General features: G+C 38.2%; 2 protein-coding genes across 7 annotated transcripts; both read left to right on the forward strand.

Moving 5' to 3' along the window:
* Positions 1-18: 18 nt before the first annotated feature.
* On the forward strand, positions 19-5,525 carry LOC306908450 (major facilitator superfamily domain-containing protein 10-like). 4 transcript variants are annotated; one of them, XM_079481328.1, is made up of 13 exons: positions 19-387; positions 716-939; positions 1,519-1,615; positions 1,706-1,809; positions 1,891-2,049; positions 2,167-2,355; positions 2,758-2,866; positions 2,969-3,080; positions 3,627-3,735; positions 3,868-3,958; positions 4,051-4,098; positions 4,424-4,513; positions 4,844-5,525. In XM_079481328.1, the coding sequence occupies exons 2-13, from the start codon at positions 790-792 to the stop codon at positions 4,945-4,947; spliced, it is 1,362 nt and encodes a 453-aa protein (XP_079337454.1). In that variant the 5' UTR covers positions 19-387; positions 716-789; the 3' UTR covers positions 4,948-5,525. The 4 variants fall into 4 exon arrangements, with proteins under 4 accessions (XP_079337454.1, XP_079337455.1, XP_079337457.1 ...); XM_079481329.1 differs by having other exon boundaries at positions 284-413; positions 4,844-5,503; XM_079481331.1 differs by lacking the exon at positions 19-387 and adding an exon at positions 397-509 and having other exon boundaries at positions 4,844-5,503.
* Positions 5,526-5,614: 89 nt separating this feature from the next.
* Positions 5,615-14,153, forward strand: LOC306909364 (selenocysteine insertion sequence-binding protein 2-like). Of its 3 annotated transcripts, none has more exons than XM_079482972.1 (18): positions 5,615-5,785; positions 6,412-6,498; positions 6,628-6,793; positions 6,895-6,967; positions 7,059-7,264; positions 7,378-7,459; positions 7,808-7,917; positions 8,001-8,144; positions 8,590-8,625; positions 8,747-8,854; positions 9,201-9,321; positions 9,430-9,593; positions 9,786-9,933; positions 10,145-10,310; positions 11,139-11,359; positions 11,532-11,686; positions 11,806-11,950; positions 12,984-14,153. In XM_079482972.1, the coding sequence occupies exons 2-18, from the start codon at positions 6,476-6,478 to the stop codon at positions 13,103-13,105; spliced, it is 2,190 nt and encodes a 729-aa protein (XP_079339098.1). In that variant the 5' UTR covers positions 5,615-5,785; positions 6,412-6,475; the 3' UTR covers positions 13,106-14,153. The 3 variants fall into 3 exon arrangements, with proteins under 3 accessions (XP_079339098.1, XP_079339099.1, XP_079339100.1); XM_079482973.1 differs by lacking the exon at positions 5,615-5,785 and adding an exon at positions 5,788-5,974; XM_079482974.1 differs by lacking the exon at positions 5,615-5,785 and having other exon boundaries at positions 6,356-6,498.
* Positions 14,154-14,544: the final 391 nt, after the last annotated feature.

Raw genomic sequence — 14,544 nt, forward strand, 5'->3', positions numbered from 1 at the left:
TACAATCGTTTAAACGTTAATGAAAATATGAACGTGCAAATTTCAACTCGTAAACATTCGTTACAATATCATTACTTCGACTTTTTCCGTATCTCAGCTCGCAGCTGTGCACAGGTTGTGGGTTCGATGCCAGCTGATGAAGTGTATATGCACTATAAGTAGATTTGAACAAAAGCGTCTTCCAAATATAAACACATAACTGAGGTTGTTTGTCACATTTATGAATCACGTGTGTAAGAAATCCCGATCTTCCCTCTACGCGTCACATTCGTGTCGTGAAATCAGACACCCGCTTCCTGGTGTGCGTGTGTTTAAGAGTGCGTGCGTGCGTGCGTGGGACACAGCGCATCTTCATCTTCATCTTCAACATTTACGCTGTTTTTGAAGGTAAGATGTTTCCGCGTTTTTTAAAGGTAAGATGAAGCACATTTACGATAACTGGTTGAAATACTGGGTGGGCGGTGCTGCTTTCCTTAAGGCACTGTAGGCTCTGACGAAAGAATACTGTAGTAAGTTATATACTTTAACAAAGTGTGGTACACTTATACAAACGGTACGTGTTTGCTACACTTTTACTGTTTAAACGTCCTGAAAAATATATGCGTGGAAATGTTTCATTCATTAACTGTAAGTTGAAATGTGTGGAAACAGTAATAAAATACTTGTCAGATAAGATCCAGAGTTCAGCTTGTTTTTCTTCTGTGGTTCTTCAAAGAATCTCCAGTTCAGTTCAGCGAGCGCATGAGATGGTTTAAGGATCTGTTGCGATAACACAACCAGAGAGGAGACATGGCAAGCGACAAAACTTCATCATCCGAGGATGTCCGATCTTCAAGAGTCATCTGGGTGGTTTTCGTGGCTCTGCTGCTTGATCTTCTAGGCTTTACATTAATTCTTCCCCTTCTGCCTTCCATTCTGGACCACTTCAGTCAAACGGGGGTGAGGTGATTTCTGTAGGATTTGTTTGCTTTGAGCTTTTAAGTTCAACTATTCAACAGGTTTCATCTAAAGCGGTGGTCTCCGACGTGAGCGTAAAAATAAGGCATCACATGTTTGAAAGTATGTTATCATCAAGTAGCCCTCTAAAGGATTTTAGATATTTTGGTAGCCCTCGCCCTCGCTTAGAGACCCCTGATCTAAAGTGTTTAACTGTTCAATGAGGAACGGATGTGCACAAACTCTAGATTGTAAAGTATAAAGCTCACGTTGTTCTCCAGCCCTGTGTATTTGCTCACACGGTTATAACACAGACATCATACAAAATGAGTCTATGACGAATTATTGTATTTAGCTCTGTTCTGTAACCAGTGTTCTTTCTGCATGAATGAAACGATGACTTAATTTGTTCATCCATCATTTAACTTTTTACAATAATCCAAAGAACACTGCATTGGTGCAAAGATTGAGGGTTCAAGTCCCAGGTGAAAAAATGTATGGTTTGAATGCACTGAAAGTCGATTTGGATGTAAAGTTCAGAGAAACATGCGTATCTTGATCTCTTTTTGGTGTGTTTGACAGGACAGTGCTTATCAGTCACTACAGAGCGTAGTGGATTGGTTCAGGGGCGCTGTTGGAGTTCCAATGGAAACCAAATTCAACAGCGTTCTTTTCGGAGGTAACTTCATTATTTTGTTTTGTTTAAAGGCAGCACGTGGTCTTTTGTATTAGATCTTTGCATTGATCTTCGACTTCTCTAATGTCTTAGGTCTGATTGGCTCGCTTTACTCATTTCTTCAATTTCTGTCGTCGCCCGTTACTGGAGCTCTTTCAGATGATTATGGAAGAAAACCTCTGCTGCTTTTAACAACTGTGGGTAACACACGGCGTGAAATTAAAACGATAACATTGTGCCTTCAGTGTTTTATGATTATTATTTCCTTCTGTTTTTAGGTGGGACTCATTGCCTCTTACTTTTTATGGGCCTTATCTCGCAGTTTTAGTCTCTTCCTCTTATCTCGGGTAGTGGGGGGGATTTGTAAAGGTAATGTCAGTCTGTGCACGGCTGTGGTGGCTGACCTGCCCTGCCCTAAAGCAAGAAACAAGGGAATGGTGAGCTGTTGGCAATAATCTAGATGGTTTTCATTTATTTAAAGTGTTACTTCATGCAACGCCTTTATTTTGTTCAGTAATTTGTTGTTGTTGTTGTTGTTGTTGTTGTGATGGCAGGCAATGATTGGTGTTGCTTTCTCTTTGGGATTTACACTTGGGCCGTTGATGGGAGCATATTTTGCACTGAGGCGCAAAGACGATGAGATGTTTTATCAAGGACCCGCGATGCTGGCCGTCTTGTTTTCTGTAGCAGACCTGCTTTTTATTTTCTTAACATTGCCAGAGACTTTACATAAGGACAGTAAGGTAGTGATATGATGCAAAAGTCTTTTTTTTTTAAGGGTCAGTTCACTCAGAAATAAAACTTCCATCATCATGAGCACATAGAAAGATATTTGGAAGAATGCTTGTGTGAATGTAATTCAAAGTTCATATTTCCAGATCTGAATTGTGCGATTTTCCAATACAAATCCTTCTTAAATCAAAATACATTTACTTGAGAAACAAATGGCCTAAAATATTAAATTTCCCAAAAGTGTCAAAATAAAGTGAATGTCTACAACAAGAGCAAAACATCTAATGTAATTTAATTTTTTTATATTTTAGATATTTCTATGTACAAACAAAGGTTTAAATTTGTAGGTGTTTTGTCGGTGTAGGTTTTAAAAGGTTTAGATATGGAAATGATGAATGTTTTCTATTTTACAGGGATCTTCTAAAACTTCAGGCATTCAACAATCCGGGGATCTTCTTCACCCTGTAGCACTTTTCAATTTCACTGCTGTCACGAGAGCAGAGAATCCACCCGCTGAACAAAGTGAGCATTGCATGACCTGTAATAATACCATATCATATATTCAGTCATGCTCTGTAAACTGTCACAGTTTTTCTTTGTAAGTGTTTTTTTTCTTTACATCAGGAATGCAAAACCTTAAAGTGCTTGGCCTGGTGTATTTCACATATCTGTTTCTCTTCTCTGGGCTGGAATTTACGCTGAGTTTCTTAACACATCAGCGCTTCCAGTTTTCCAGGTACGTAACACAACTTTTTTTCATTGCAGTTCATTCTGACACCATTGAAACTTAAATGGAGTACTATTCATATTTTATCATATTAATATGTGTTAAAATATTATGTTTGAGTCAGAAAGACAGTTTAGCTGCAGAATATAACAGAAAAGCCAAATAGCTGTGTTTAGAAACATCATCAGATGTAGCAGAACTAAACAATATAGCATGAGCAACGTTAGAAAGCTTCTTATTGTCTTAAGGTCAGGGTCATGATGTATGACTGGTAAAACTGGAAAAAAACAGGTCCTGCGTTTGTTTCTCTGAGGATATCAGGAACAAGGAACTTTAAATGTTTGAAATTGCGTTTGACAAACAATAGCAGTCAATGGATTTGGAATAAAGGTTAAAGTGACACCAGCGTAGTACCTAATACTAACAAACCTCTTTTTCCCCTTTATATGAATTGAAACACGTTTTGCTTAATCAAAACCATGAGATATGAATATAAGTATGTAGAGAATATAAGCACCTGACTCATTGCGTGCGGTTTCACTGCTTGTGTTTCAGCATGCAGCAGGGAAAGATGTTCTTTTTTATTGGCATCACCATGGCTCTGATCCAGGGCGGCTATGCCCGCAGGGTCAAACCAGAAAATCAGATCCAGACTGTTCGCGTGGTAAACTCTCTCATGCATTACTAATGGACAAGTCTATTAAAATTTAGTTATTTTGTATGATTTTCGTGGAACTTTAAATCTGGCTTACTTAATTATTATCCGTTCAAAGACCTTTTTTTATGCATATTTCAGGCGATTGCATCACTCATACCGGCCTTTTTGCTTATCGGAATAGCATGGAATTTGACACTACTCTATTCTGGCTTATTTCTGTACTCATTTGGTAAACATAACATAACATAAACAAAGCAAATAAACTTGTTTTTGTTTACATATTTGTTTGCATTTCTAAATGTTTTGCTTTGCGTTTCGTAGCCGCTGCTATCGTTGTTCCTTGTCTTTCAGCACAAGTTTCTGGTCACGGTGAGTTTTTGACCTGTATGTTTATGTTGTGCTAATAATAGAATTTGTTTATGCCAAAACAGCATTAAATAATAAAGGGATTGTCACTGCTGTACATCTTACACATGGGGTTAGTGTTGTGAGTTTGTGTGCGTGGCCCCCATGTGTGAAAAATCGTATAAATTGTACAGAACAATATTTTTAAAAATGTAAAAATGCTTCAAGTTTTCTATTATCTTTAGGTTTAGGGGTTGGGTTATGGGATAAAATATATAGTTTGTACACTATAAACCTATGGTCTGTCTCCACGGAGATAATAAACCAGACGTGTGCGTGTGTGTTTAAGGCTCAGCCAGTCAAAAGGGAACAGTAATGGGAATCCTACGGAGTCTTGGAGCTTTGGCTCGTGCAATGGGTCCTGTTGTGGCTTCTTCAGGTAAACTAGAATCTCTTTTTTTCTTCTGTATGTTTTTACAGTTTTCTGTTATTTATTATTAAATTAACATTATTTTACATAAAAACTTAGTTCTTTTTCACTGGCATTTTTATACGGTTTGAGGCATGTGGGCTGACATTTATTTGTTCATTAGTTATTATTATTCTTTTTTTAGTATCGTATTATTTATCATTGACTTTTTTTTCTTCTTTTATTGATTTATCTTTCTTGGTCTGTTCGATTTTCCTCTGTGCATCACTTTGGTTGGCCTGCACGCTGTTTTTAAATGTGCTTAATAAATAAATTAAACTAAATTGTTTTACTTTTCAGTGTACTGGTTGGCTGGAGCAGAATGTTGTTTTATATTGAGTTCAGCCTTCCTTATAGTGCCTCTTACTTTACTGAGGAGATTGAAGAGACAGAAAGAGGAATAAAACATGGAGTTTTAGTGTTATAAGGGCAACAGAGACCTCGTCCCTTCCACTGTGCCTTACCATCACATGTTCACCATGTAAAAGTTCGTTCTGAATCGTTTGCAATATTTAAGAAAAACATTACAAGGTACTATAAGTAACGTCTAGAAAGATTATAAACAAGCACTGTGTTTACATTAAAAGTTTCCAAAGGCTGTGAGTATTAAAACAAATGTAATAGTATTTTTACAACATTATTACCATGGAGATGTACATGTTCATATAAACATACTACTGATATTATGATACAGCGATCAAATATTTTAAATCTTTTGACTTAATGTTACTTTTCAATCATATTTTTAAATAAATCTACTTTTCAATTATTTGATAGTTTTTGCATCTGTTATTGCAATGTTTGCAGTAATCTTATGTATCTTAATATCATGTATTTGATCATTACTTTTATAATTCTATTCTATAATTATAATTTTATAATTCTACTGTCTCGACTGTTATTTTCTGTAAAGCTGCTACAGAAATAAAACTGTAAATGTGTAAAATAAAAGCACTGTTGTCTTATTTTGAGGCCAACCCACAAGGCGCTGCGATGACACCAAAGTACCGCGAGAGCGCGTTAAAACCATTGCACTCTCGCGATACAATTATATCCGAGGCTCATCAATATGCGCATCACCGCATGAAGCCGAACTCACGTGTCGCCAAACAACCAGACCGTTTCAAAATAAAAGTTCCGCTTGCTTGTCAACTTTGTGATCGATCTCTGATTATTCGGCCCACCGGGTTTACTTCATAAGGAGTGCGTGTTTTTAAAATGGAGTCTGTCAAAGGCCGAAAGGTATGCATGTCTTTAATAGAATCCAGTCACGAAAGTCCTTCATCATCACGACTGTTTAGTTTACACGGGATCAGATGACCGTCTGAAGATCTAACTCGAAATCCCATATGGCTCTGCACAGAAAAGCAGCCGAGAATTAAACATGCGACACACCGACATTATAATGCTATTTATTTATTGACATGTCAGGTGAAAGCCGAAGCGTTTTGGTTCGATTACAGTTGGGAGTTTTTTAGCTGCTAGCGTTAACCGTTCCAGTGCAATGTTTATTGCGCCATCAGTCTTCTTATGAAACCTAATGCTCTTTTGCTTACAGCTTGTTTAAATGTTAAAATACGCACGTGTTCAAAAACCATCGAGGGGTTTCAAATTGTAATGCGTGTTTGTACGTTGTTTATGACATTAGTTTGTTTACTGGGCGGTAAACCGTCTATTATAGTCGACTGCGTCACGATTTCACGTTTTACACACGGTTTCTGCAACGTTCATTGATACACACTTAATAATAAACAACGAGGGTTACTTTTTGGGTTTTAATAGTTATACTTCTATATGTATTTCATATTTACTTCTGTTGAATGCTTTTTCTACCACATTGCCCTTTGACCCCGTGTCTGGTCTCATAGATTTTGAGGGTTGGAGTTTTGGATCAGTCGAAGGTGTTGGGTGCATAGCCATTTCTACAACAAGATGGAGATGGAGAACATAAAAAGGTAATCATCATGATTGTATATAATGCATCTAATGTAAAGCAAAGAGACTAAGCATGTAGCCACCTTTGTACTTGACGCTTTTTTTACAAACTCCATAAAGCTTGGACTTGACGTAACTTTGTATTTCAGAGCTCCACCAAAAGATCAGACATGTCAGTCTTCGGCTGAAGACTGGTTCAAGGGAAGGCAGAGATCAGTCGACCATCGTCGTGACTGGGCAGAGAGAAAACACGGCCACAGCGGCGTCTCTCAAGCCGCCACCAGGACTTCTGATATTAGAAGCAAGACTGGAAAGGTCTAGTAGGATCCGACAAGTTTGGTTATTCTGACAGCGTCGTGTCAAATAATTTGTGGGCGTATGTGTTGCGGTTCAAAAGAGTTTTTTTAATCTTGCAGTTATGGAAAGAGAACGTATCCGAGCCTTCATCTCAGGACAAAAGAATCAGTAGGAGGTCGTCGGACAGAAAAGGTACTCGACCACGATTAAATCATGTAGCCGCTCGAGCTTTGTTAGATTCTCAGGGAACATCGAAGTACAAAGAGAAAACTTCTGTATGCAGGTTACGGAGAGATCAAACCTTCCCCAGACCGAGCCAAATCCGCAATTTCATGTAGTAGCACTTTTGAAATGAAACTTGTGGATTTTCCTGAATTGGGTGACATCACACCCGGTGACCCTGCATTAACCTCCTGGCCCCTGGAGCTGTCAGCGTGTGTTTCAGTGATGCCAGAAGAGCGACAGAGTTTACCAGCAGCTACTTGTAAGGTAACTTTCAAGCATTGCTGGTATGATCCTAAGAACACAGAGTACTGTTCAGGCACAAACTGTTTACATCTAGCGTTTCTGGGTCACTTGCCAATTTTTTTCCTGAATGTCAGAATGTACCAAAGCGAAGAACAAAGCCGGCACGGCAAATCCCAGCGAACGGACAGAATGACGTTTCATTGGCTTACACAACAGGTAAAGATTCAGGCAAACTTCAGGATGAATACAACTCTGCAACCTTATTTTACATTCAAACGTAGCAGATTGTATATTAATGGAATCTAAATCTAGGGCTGAGCTGAATTGTAGCTTTATATGCCAGGTGGTTGGTCTTATTTTATGAAATAACGTTATTCAAAACTGTCCTTCTTTGGAACGACATGTTGATGAATTGTTTACATAAAGAAAATGTCATGAATGTGATGTAATGATAAATCGTGCAGAAACTGACACTGCTGTGCGTATCGAATCTTAAGTGTATTTGTAAGCAAAAAATACGAATCTATGTAAGGTAATATATTAATATATTCCAATCGGATTTAGATCCGGATAATGCCACATCCAATCCGGCTGGATCTCCATCCTGGGCAAATATTGCTTCTCAGCCTCCAAAAGTCATTGAGAAAAGCCCTAAACCCAACACATCATCTCAGGTACACGCTGTGTCTGTCAGTGGACACCATACAACATAAATACGTTTCGCTTAAAGAACAAACATTTCGTTCACCTTTTCAAGGAGGATTTATCTGCACAACCAGGAGAGCAGAAAACCGAGAAGAAGAAGAGAAAGAATAAGAGGAAGACTAAAACAGCCCCCGAGGACACGAAACGGCAGATACCAGAGGAACATCCGATGCAGCAGGAGCCTCCGAAGTTTGAGGTGAAAATCGGATTATTTGTGTCATAATGTTGTTTAAAAGGAGATCCGAGGTTGAACTTGAAAATAAATAGACATCACTAATGAAACCAGTCTTAAAGGGACAGTTCACCCAAAGATACAAATTCTGTCATAATTTACTCACCCTTGAGGTGTTCCAAATCTAAAAAATGTCTTTGTTCTGGTGAACACAGAGAAATGGAAGAATGCTTATAACCAAACAGTTTTTGGCCACCATTGAATACCACATTTGGAAAAACTTTGTTCTGTTGAACACCCAAGAAGATATTTTGAGGAATGTAGGACCGCATCAGCGTTCTTCATCCCTGTGTTTATCAGAACAAAGACATACCGATTCTGAACAATTCGTGGGTGACAGAGTTATTATTTTTGTCCCTTCAATATTCTCCGTTGCATAATGGTGAATAATGTAGTGTTGTGTTTGCAGGACGAGGAGGAGTTTCCAGACCTGTCGCTTGCGCTTGTAAGTTCATTGAAATGGTTGGCGCACACCAAGAGGCCAACAGTTCACATACACCTATTAAATAAAGAGTTACTGTATATTTATTTATGATAGTGTGCTATCTTTGATTTTATTGATTTAGGAAGTCAAAGGGCATTCTGGAGGACAGAAAGAAGGATTGCCTCTACACCCAGAGACAAAATACAAATCCACATCCACACCTGCCTCTAGTGATGCTAAGAGAACACAGGTTGGTGTTTCATTGATATTGACCATGCAATGCCAAATGGACCACTCCATTTCGCCATCCTGGCATCCCAAACGTCAATGAAATCTTTTTTTCTGTTGAACTAAAACAAATCATTTTATATTCAATACATTAGTTTGAAGCAAATTCAGCCATCAGTATTCCTTGAATTCTGAAATTGAAGTTGCTACATCAGTCACTTTTGATTCTCATTGGTTGTTATGTGTCTTGTGTTATGAGTCATCATTTGCGAGTTTTTATCACAAGACACATGTGAACCAATGATACAGATGAGTATTATACCAGTAGTAGTAAGAGCTGATTTTTTTTCCCCGCCTCGATTCCGCAGGTTAGTCAGAAGAAGTCGAAAGTCCCTGTGCAGCTCGACCTGGGAAACATGTTGGCCGTCCTGGAGCAGAAGCAACAGTGTCAGAAGTCCAAACAAGACCAGCGGCCGTTGACAATCTCCGGTATTTAGCTGAGAAAATCATTTATTTTTAAGTTTCTAGTCTTTTCTGTACTATGTGTTAGTCATCCCACATAAGACGATAATGGAGTCATATTTTCTGTTGTCTCAGTTGGTGGAGCTCTGCCTGTGGTCCATAAGGAGCCTTCAGTTCAGAAGAAGCCACGGCAACAGGAGATGATGCCTCATAACCCGCTGGACTCCACCTGTCCTTTGGTGAAGAAGGGAAAACAACGAGAAGTTCCTAAAGCGAAGAAACCAACGCCTCTCAAACGGGTGAGATTATCTCCACTTCGTGTTAACTTAAAGGGCCAGTGCGCAATTTCGATGTAGCGACGTTGGCTAAACCAATGGTGTGGTTAGGGCCGCCTGTTTGTTTTAAAACTAGAAAATGTTAGTTTTACTTGTAGAAATGACACGATTCTGTAATTGCCCTTGTAAAATTTGTTTTGCTTTTTCATAATTTAGGTGATTCTGAAGGAAAGAGAAGAGAGGAAACAGAACCGCCTGCTGGAGGAGAGAGACCCAGCCCAAGTGGTGACTGAGGCCGTAGAAATGGAAACCAGTGAGAACCCTTCAGATACAAGCCTGCCTGACCACGACCAACATCTCACAAGTATGAAAACACAGCATGCATTGTGTTGTTGACAGAAAGTTCATTCTGGACTGTTACTTGAGTTGATAAGAATGTCAGATTTTTCATTTAGCGGACGCTTTTATCCAAAGAGAGTTCACGGAGCAATAAAGAAATCAATGTGTTAGTGTTGCCTTGTTTCGTCACGTGTGTGAGAATGCTCGTATTCTTTGTCATTTGTCTTTGGATCTAGGTGACAACCCTGAACATTTTGGTAATGAAGAATCCGAGAGCGACCAGCCCGTTTCAGAGTCTAATGACACGCCGGAAAATGATGTGGCGGAAAATCCAACATTAAAATCCTGTAATCCCGAATCCAAACCTAATCTTCCCAAAATCCACAGCAGGAAATTCAGGGAGTAAGAAAATACAAGTTTATTTCTTTAATGTACGATTATTCCTTTAATAAGAATATACTGGCAACTAGATTGTATGGTCGGCTATTAACAAACCATTGACTACAACTTTTCCCCCAATTAACTCTTAATTTGTGGCTTATTAATAGTTTGTAAGGGAGTTGTTGGGTTTAGGTATTGGGTAGGATTAGGGTTGTAGAGTATGGAAATGCAGAATAAGTGCTAATAAAAAGCCAATATGCCAATAATATGCATGCTAATAACAACTAGTTAATAGTCAGAAATGCCCCCGATACTAAAGTGTAACCGATTGTATTTGTTAACAGTAGCTAACATCACCTAACAATGTAAACGATACAATACCAACAGTTTATTCATCTTTGTTACAGATTTACTGACTATTTTTTTAAACCAAAACTTGCAACTGTTAACATTAGTTATTGCATAATGAACTAATATTAACAACTGTATTGGTATTAAAATAGATTATTAAAGGGATAATTCACCCAAAAATATAAATTCTGTCACTATTTACTCATTCTTAGTTGTTCTAAAACCACTTTTATTTTTTGAAGAATATGGGAAACAAATATCATGTTAATTGTTAGTTCATATTAGCTAATGCATTTAATACTGTTAACAACGAAAACATTATTGTTAATTGTTACTGACATAACTATACAAAACGTATATTTATATTAAAACTTAATTTCTATGCATATTACATATATGTATAATGTTAATATATTGTCGTCTTGTTATGCAATAGCTTCTCGGATAATAAATGAATTATTATCAAAGATATTTAATATTCTTTTTCTACGACTGCAGCTACTGCAATCAGATGCTGAGGAAAGATGTGGATGAATGTGTGACCACTTTACTGAAGGAGCTGGTGAGGTTTCAGGATCGTCTTTATCAGAAAGATCCCATGAAGGCCAGGATGAAGCGTCGGCTGGTCATGGGACTGCGAGAGGTGCTGAAACATCTCAAACTCAGGAAGGTCAAGTGTGTTATCATCTCGCCCAACTGTGAACGTATTCAGTCCAAAGGTACATGTTGATTTACCAATTTACATTTAAGCTGCAATGGTACATTTTACAGGTGTATGATGCTAAACAACAATTATTAGCGTTTCATTTAATGAAAACGGCATTGGTTGCATGTTTCCGTTGTGTTTTTCGACCAATCCTGAGATCTGTTTGGTGGTCCTGTATTATGCAGGTGGTCTAGACGAGGCTCTCCACACCATCATCGATACGTGTCGGGAACAGTCTGTTCCATTCGTTTTTGCCTTGTCGAGAAAGGCACTGGGCCGCTGTGTTAACAAAGCCGTTCCCGTGAGCTTAGTGGGCATTTTTAACTACGACGGGGCACAGGTGAGTGTCAAAAACCTCCGGTCATTGCTGCTTAAATATGCAGCTCATTTCGTTTAGTCGTTCTTCAACAACAATGATGGCGATTGCATTCGTATCTCTTCATTATGTCATTTCAACAGGACCACTATCACAAATTGATCGAGTTATCGGCCGAGGCCAGGCAGGCCTACGAGGTGATGATTGCGAATCTTGAGACTTCATCGGAGGAACAGCTGGAGGTGGAGACGTCAGAAGAACCTTCTGGAACTGAAGAACCTGAGTACAGTATGTCTACCCGTTTTCTTAAACATATTGTATGCTCCTCAATACTTCTGCCAAGTAAACAAATGATACTGAAATGTTTTTTCCCTCTTATTTAACTGCTCGCTTTAACATGTAAATGTTTAACCTGCCTGTTTTGGTTGGAGGCTGCGGTTAAGACTTTTTGTGTGTGATGAGTGAGATGTTTTCTGAAACTGAATTGTTATATAACACAATGCATTCTCGGATTATGCTTAAAATATTTGCATTATCTGTTGATAAGACTATCGGTTAAGTTACTAACTGACTACCTCTTGCAAAAAAAAGTGCAGTGCTAGTGTGACAGTAATGGTATAAGATGATTATACATGTTCTTTTTTTATAGGGACTGTTCAGCCAAATATATATTAATAATATAAATTCATATTGTCTCATGTCATTCCAAACCTGTATGACCGTGCTCATCAATTGGTGGATCACGGGCCAAATGCGCCCCGTCAATCATCTTTACCTGGCCCAGCTTAACCTTTCAGATAAGTGAAGAGACATTAAGACCGAGACGCCACATCTTTGAAAGTCCCAAACGCTGATACATTCATTACGAAAGTTTTTCCCGCAGCTCATAATGATTGGCGTAAAGCGATTTTATCGCTCTGTCCAAGAAACGTGATTATTTACAACGGTGTAATCGGCAAAACGCCGCCACTGGCAGTCGGTTTGCGCACGCGATAGGTCGCATTCCAAAACGTGTCTTGTGCCCTTACAAGTAACTGCAGGAAGGGTACACCACGTGAACTGTCGTCTCAGATAAGGGAAAAACTGTGTTGTTTTTATTACTGCATCATTATGTATGATTTTAAACTGTTGTGTTCCACAGAATAAATAATAATTTAGTTTTTTTCATGGTAACAAAAATGGTCAAATATTGTATTCACCATCAACATAACTTTGCCTATTATAAACGTAGCAAATATCAGCCTCCTCATTCATGGTTGGTCTTCTGTAGCCATTGTTATATTATTATACTGTATCGTCTGACCTCCTTCTGTCCTCTCAGTAAAAGTCTGGAAGAAAATGCTGGAGAAAGATTTCGAGCACTCTTTCCTAAAGTTTGAGGAGCACTTTTCATCGGTTTCCATGGGTTCAGAGGAGAATCTGGGTGACCAAGAAGGAAGCTGAAGGAGTTGAGAATCTCAGTTGTTGTCCATTTGCTGTGCTGAGGTCATGCTTCTGTGAGGCGGGAAGTAGAACACGGCGTGAGCCCACACATGAGCCTCTAGCACATTCCATTGAGGAAACCTTGAAGTACCAAACGTGCCTATGATTGTCTAGGATTATATTGAAATGCAAGCGTAAACATGTGGCCTGGAATGATGTCATTGATCGAGGCAATACAGATGAAAAGAGACACTAGCCCTTGACTAAATATTTTCGTATAGATTATCACATACTTAGTTTGTTGTTTGGCAATCTGAATGGTGAATATTTTTGCAGATATCTCCTCTTTCTCTTATTTCTATTCAAACAAATGTACTAGTTTGATAAAGGCATGCAATCAGAACCACTACATTGCTGTAAATGTTGACATTTGTAAAGCAAATGTATTTTCCTTCTCCTATATCATAACCACTGTGTTTGTAGCCATATTGTGTCTGCAAGACCCTTTTCAGTTCTTCAAGCTGGTAAATGAATGAATGTTAAGACCACGAACTGTATTTAAGAATACATATCCTTTCTTCACTTAATTCAGATTCCTTACTTTTAATTTTTGATCCACTTTATCCAAGTGAGAGTTCCTATACACTTCTTATTGAATCAGAGTCCTTGTGGTTTATTTTTAACAGTGTATAACCGTGTATGGATCATGTGGTTTGCAGTTAATCGAAAATGTGCATTTTTATGTTTTTGTTCAGTACTCTGCACACACATGTGGCGTAAGACAAACTACTCAACTTCAGTAGAGGAGCTATTTCTATTTTCGGATGTACTTTCATGTGAAGAATGTTGACTTTGGGAACAAAACATTTTGTGTGTTGTGGATGACTGAATGCAAGCACAAGATTTCTCCAGTATTTGCAATAACTGATCCTGAAGTAAGAAAGGAGCGTAGAATCTGCTGTGTTTTTTTTTGTTTAACCCCACTATAAAAATGTGACTTATGGCTACAAAAATGCATTCGAGGATCAAGGAATGTTAAATTATTTGGAATAAACCAGATCTTGGATGACCCAGTTTTGTCACTGATGTCCGTTTGTTTAGTTTATACTCATTTAACTGATTATTTTATGGTGCTATATGTAATTTGTTTGGAGGATCTATTGACAGAACTGGAATATATTATACATGGCTGGATAAGCGTCTGGTAAATGAACAATGTGTTGAAATACCACAGCCTTTTTACATTCAGTCAATCAAATATGTATAATTGTATAGCTTAATTTTACCAGAAGGTTGGGTTAGTACATATTATTTTGGTGTTTTTGTCTTTATTTGTACAGTTTTAGTGAGAGAGACCTCTAAAAAAAGTGCCAAAAAAGGGTATTTGTGTAAAATACTCCTGACGTGACCTATTATTTCTATAATATATAGATTGATGCATTACGTTGTCAGTAAAAAGA

The sequence above is a fragment of the Barbatula barbatula genome (assembly GCF_947034865.1).
Source record: "Barbatula barbatula genome assembly, chromosome: 2".
Lineage (NCBI taxonomy): Eukaryota > Metazoa > Chordata > Actinopteri > Cypriniformes > Nemacheilidae > Barbatula > Barbatula barbatula.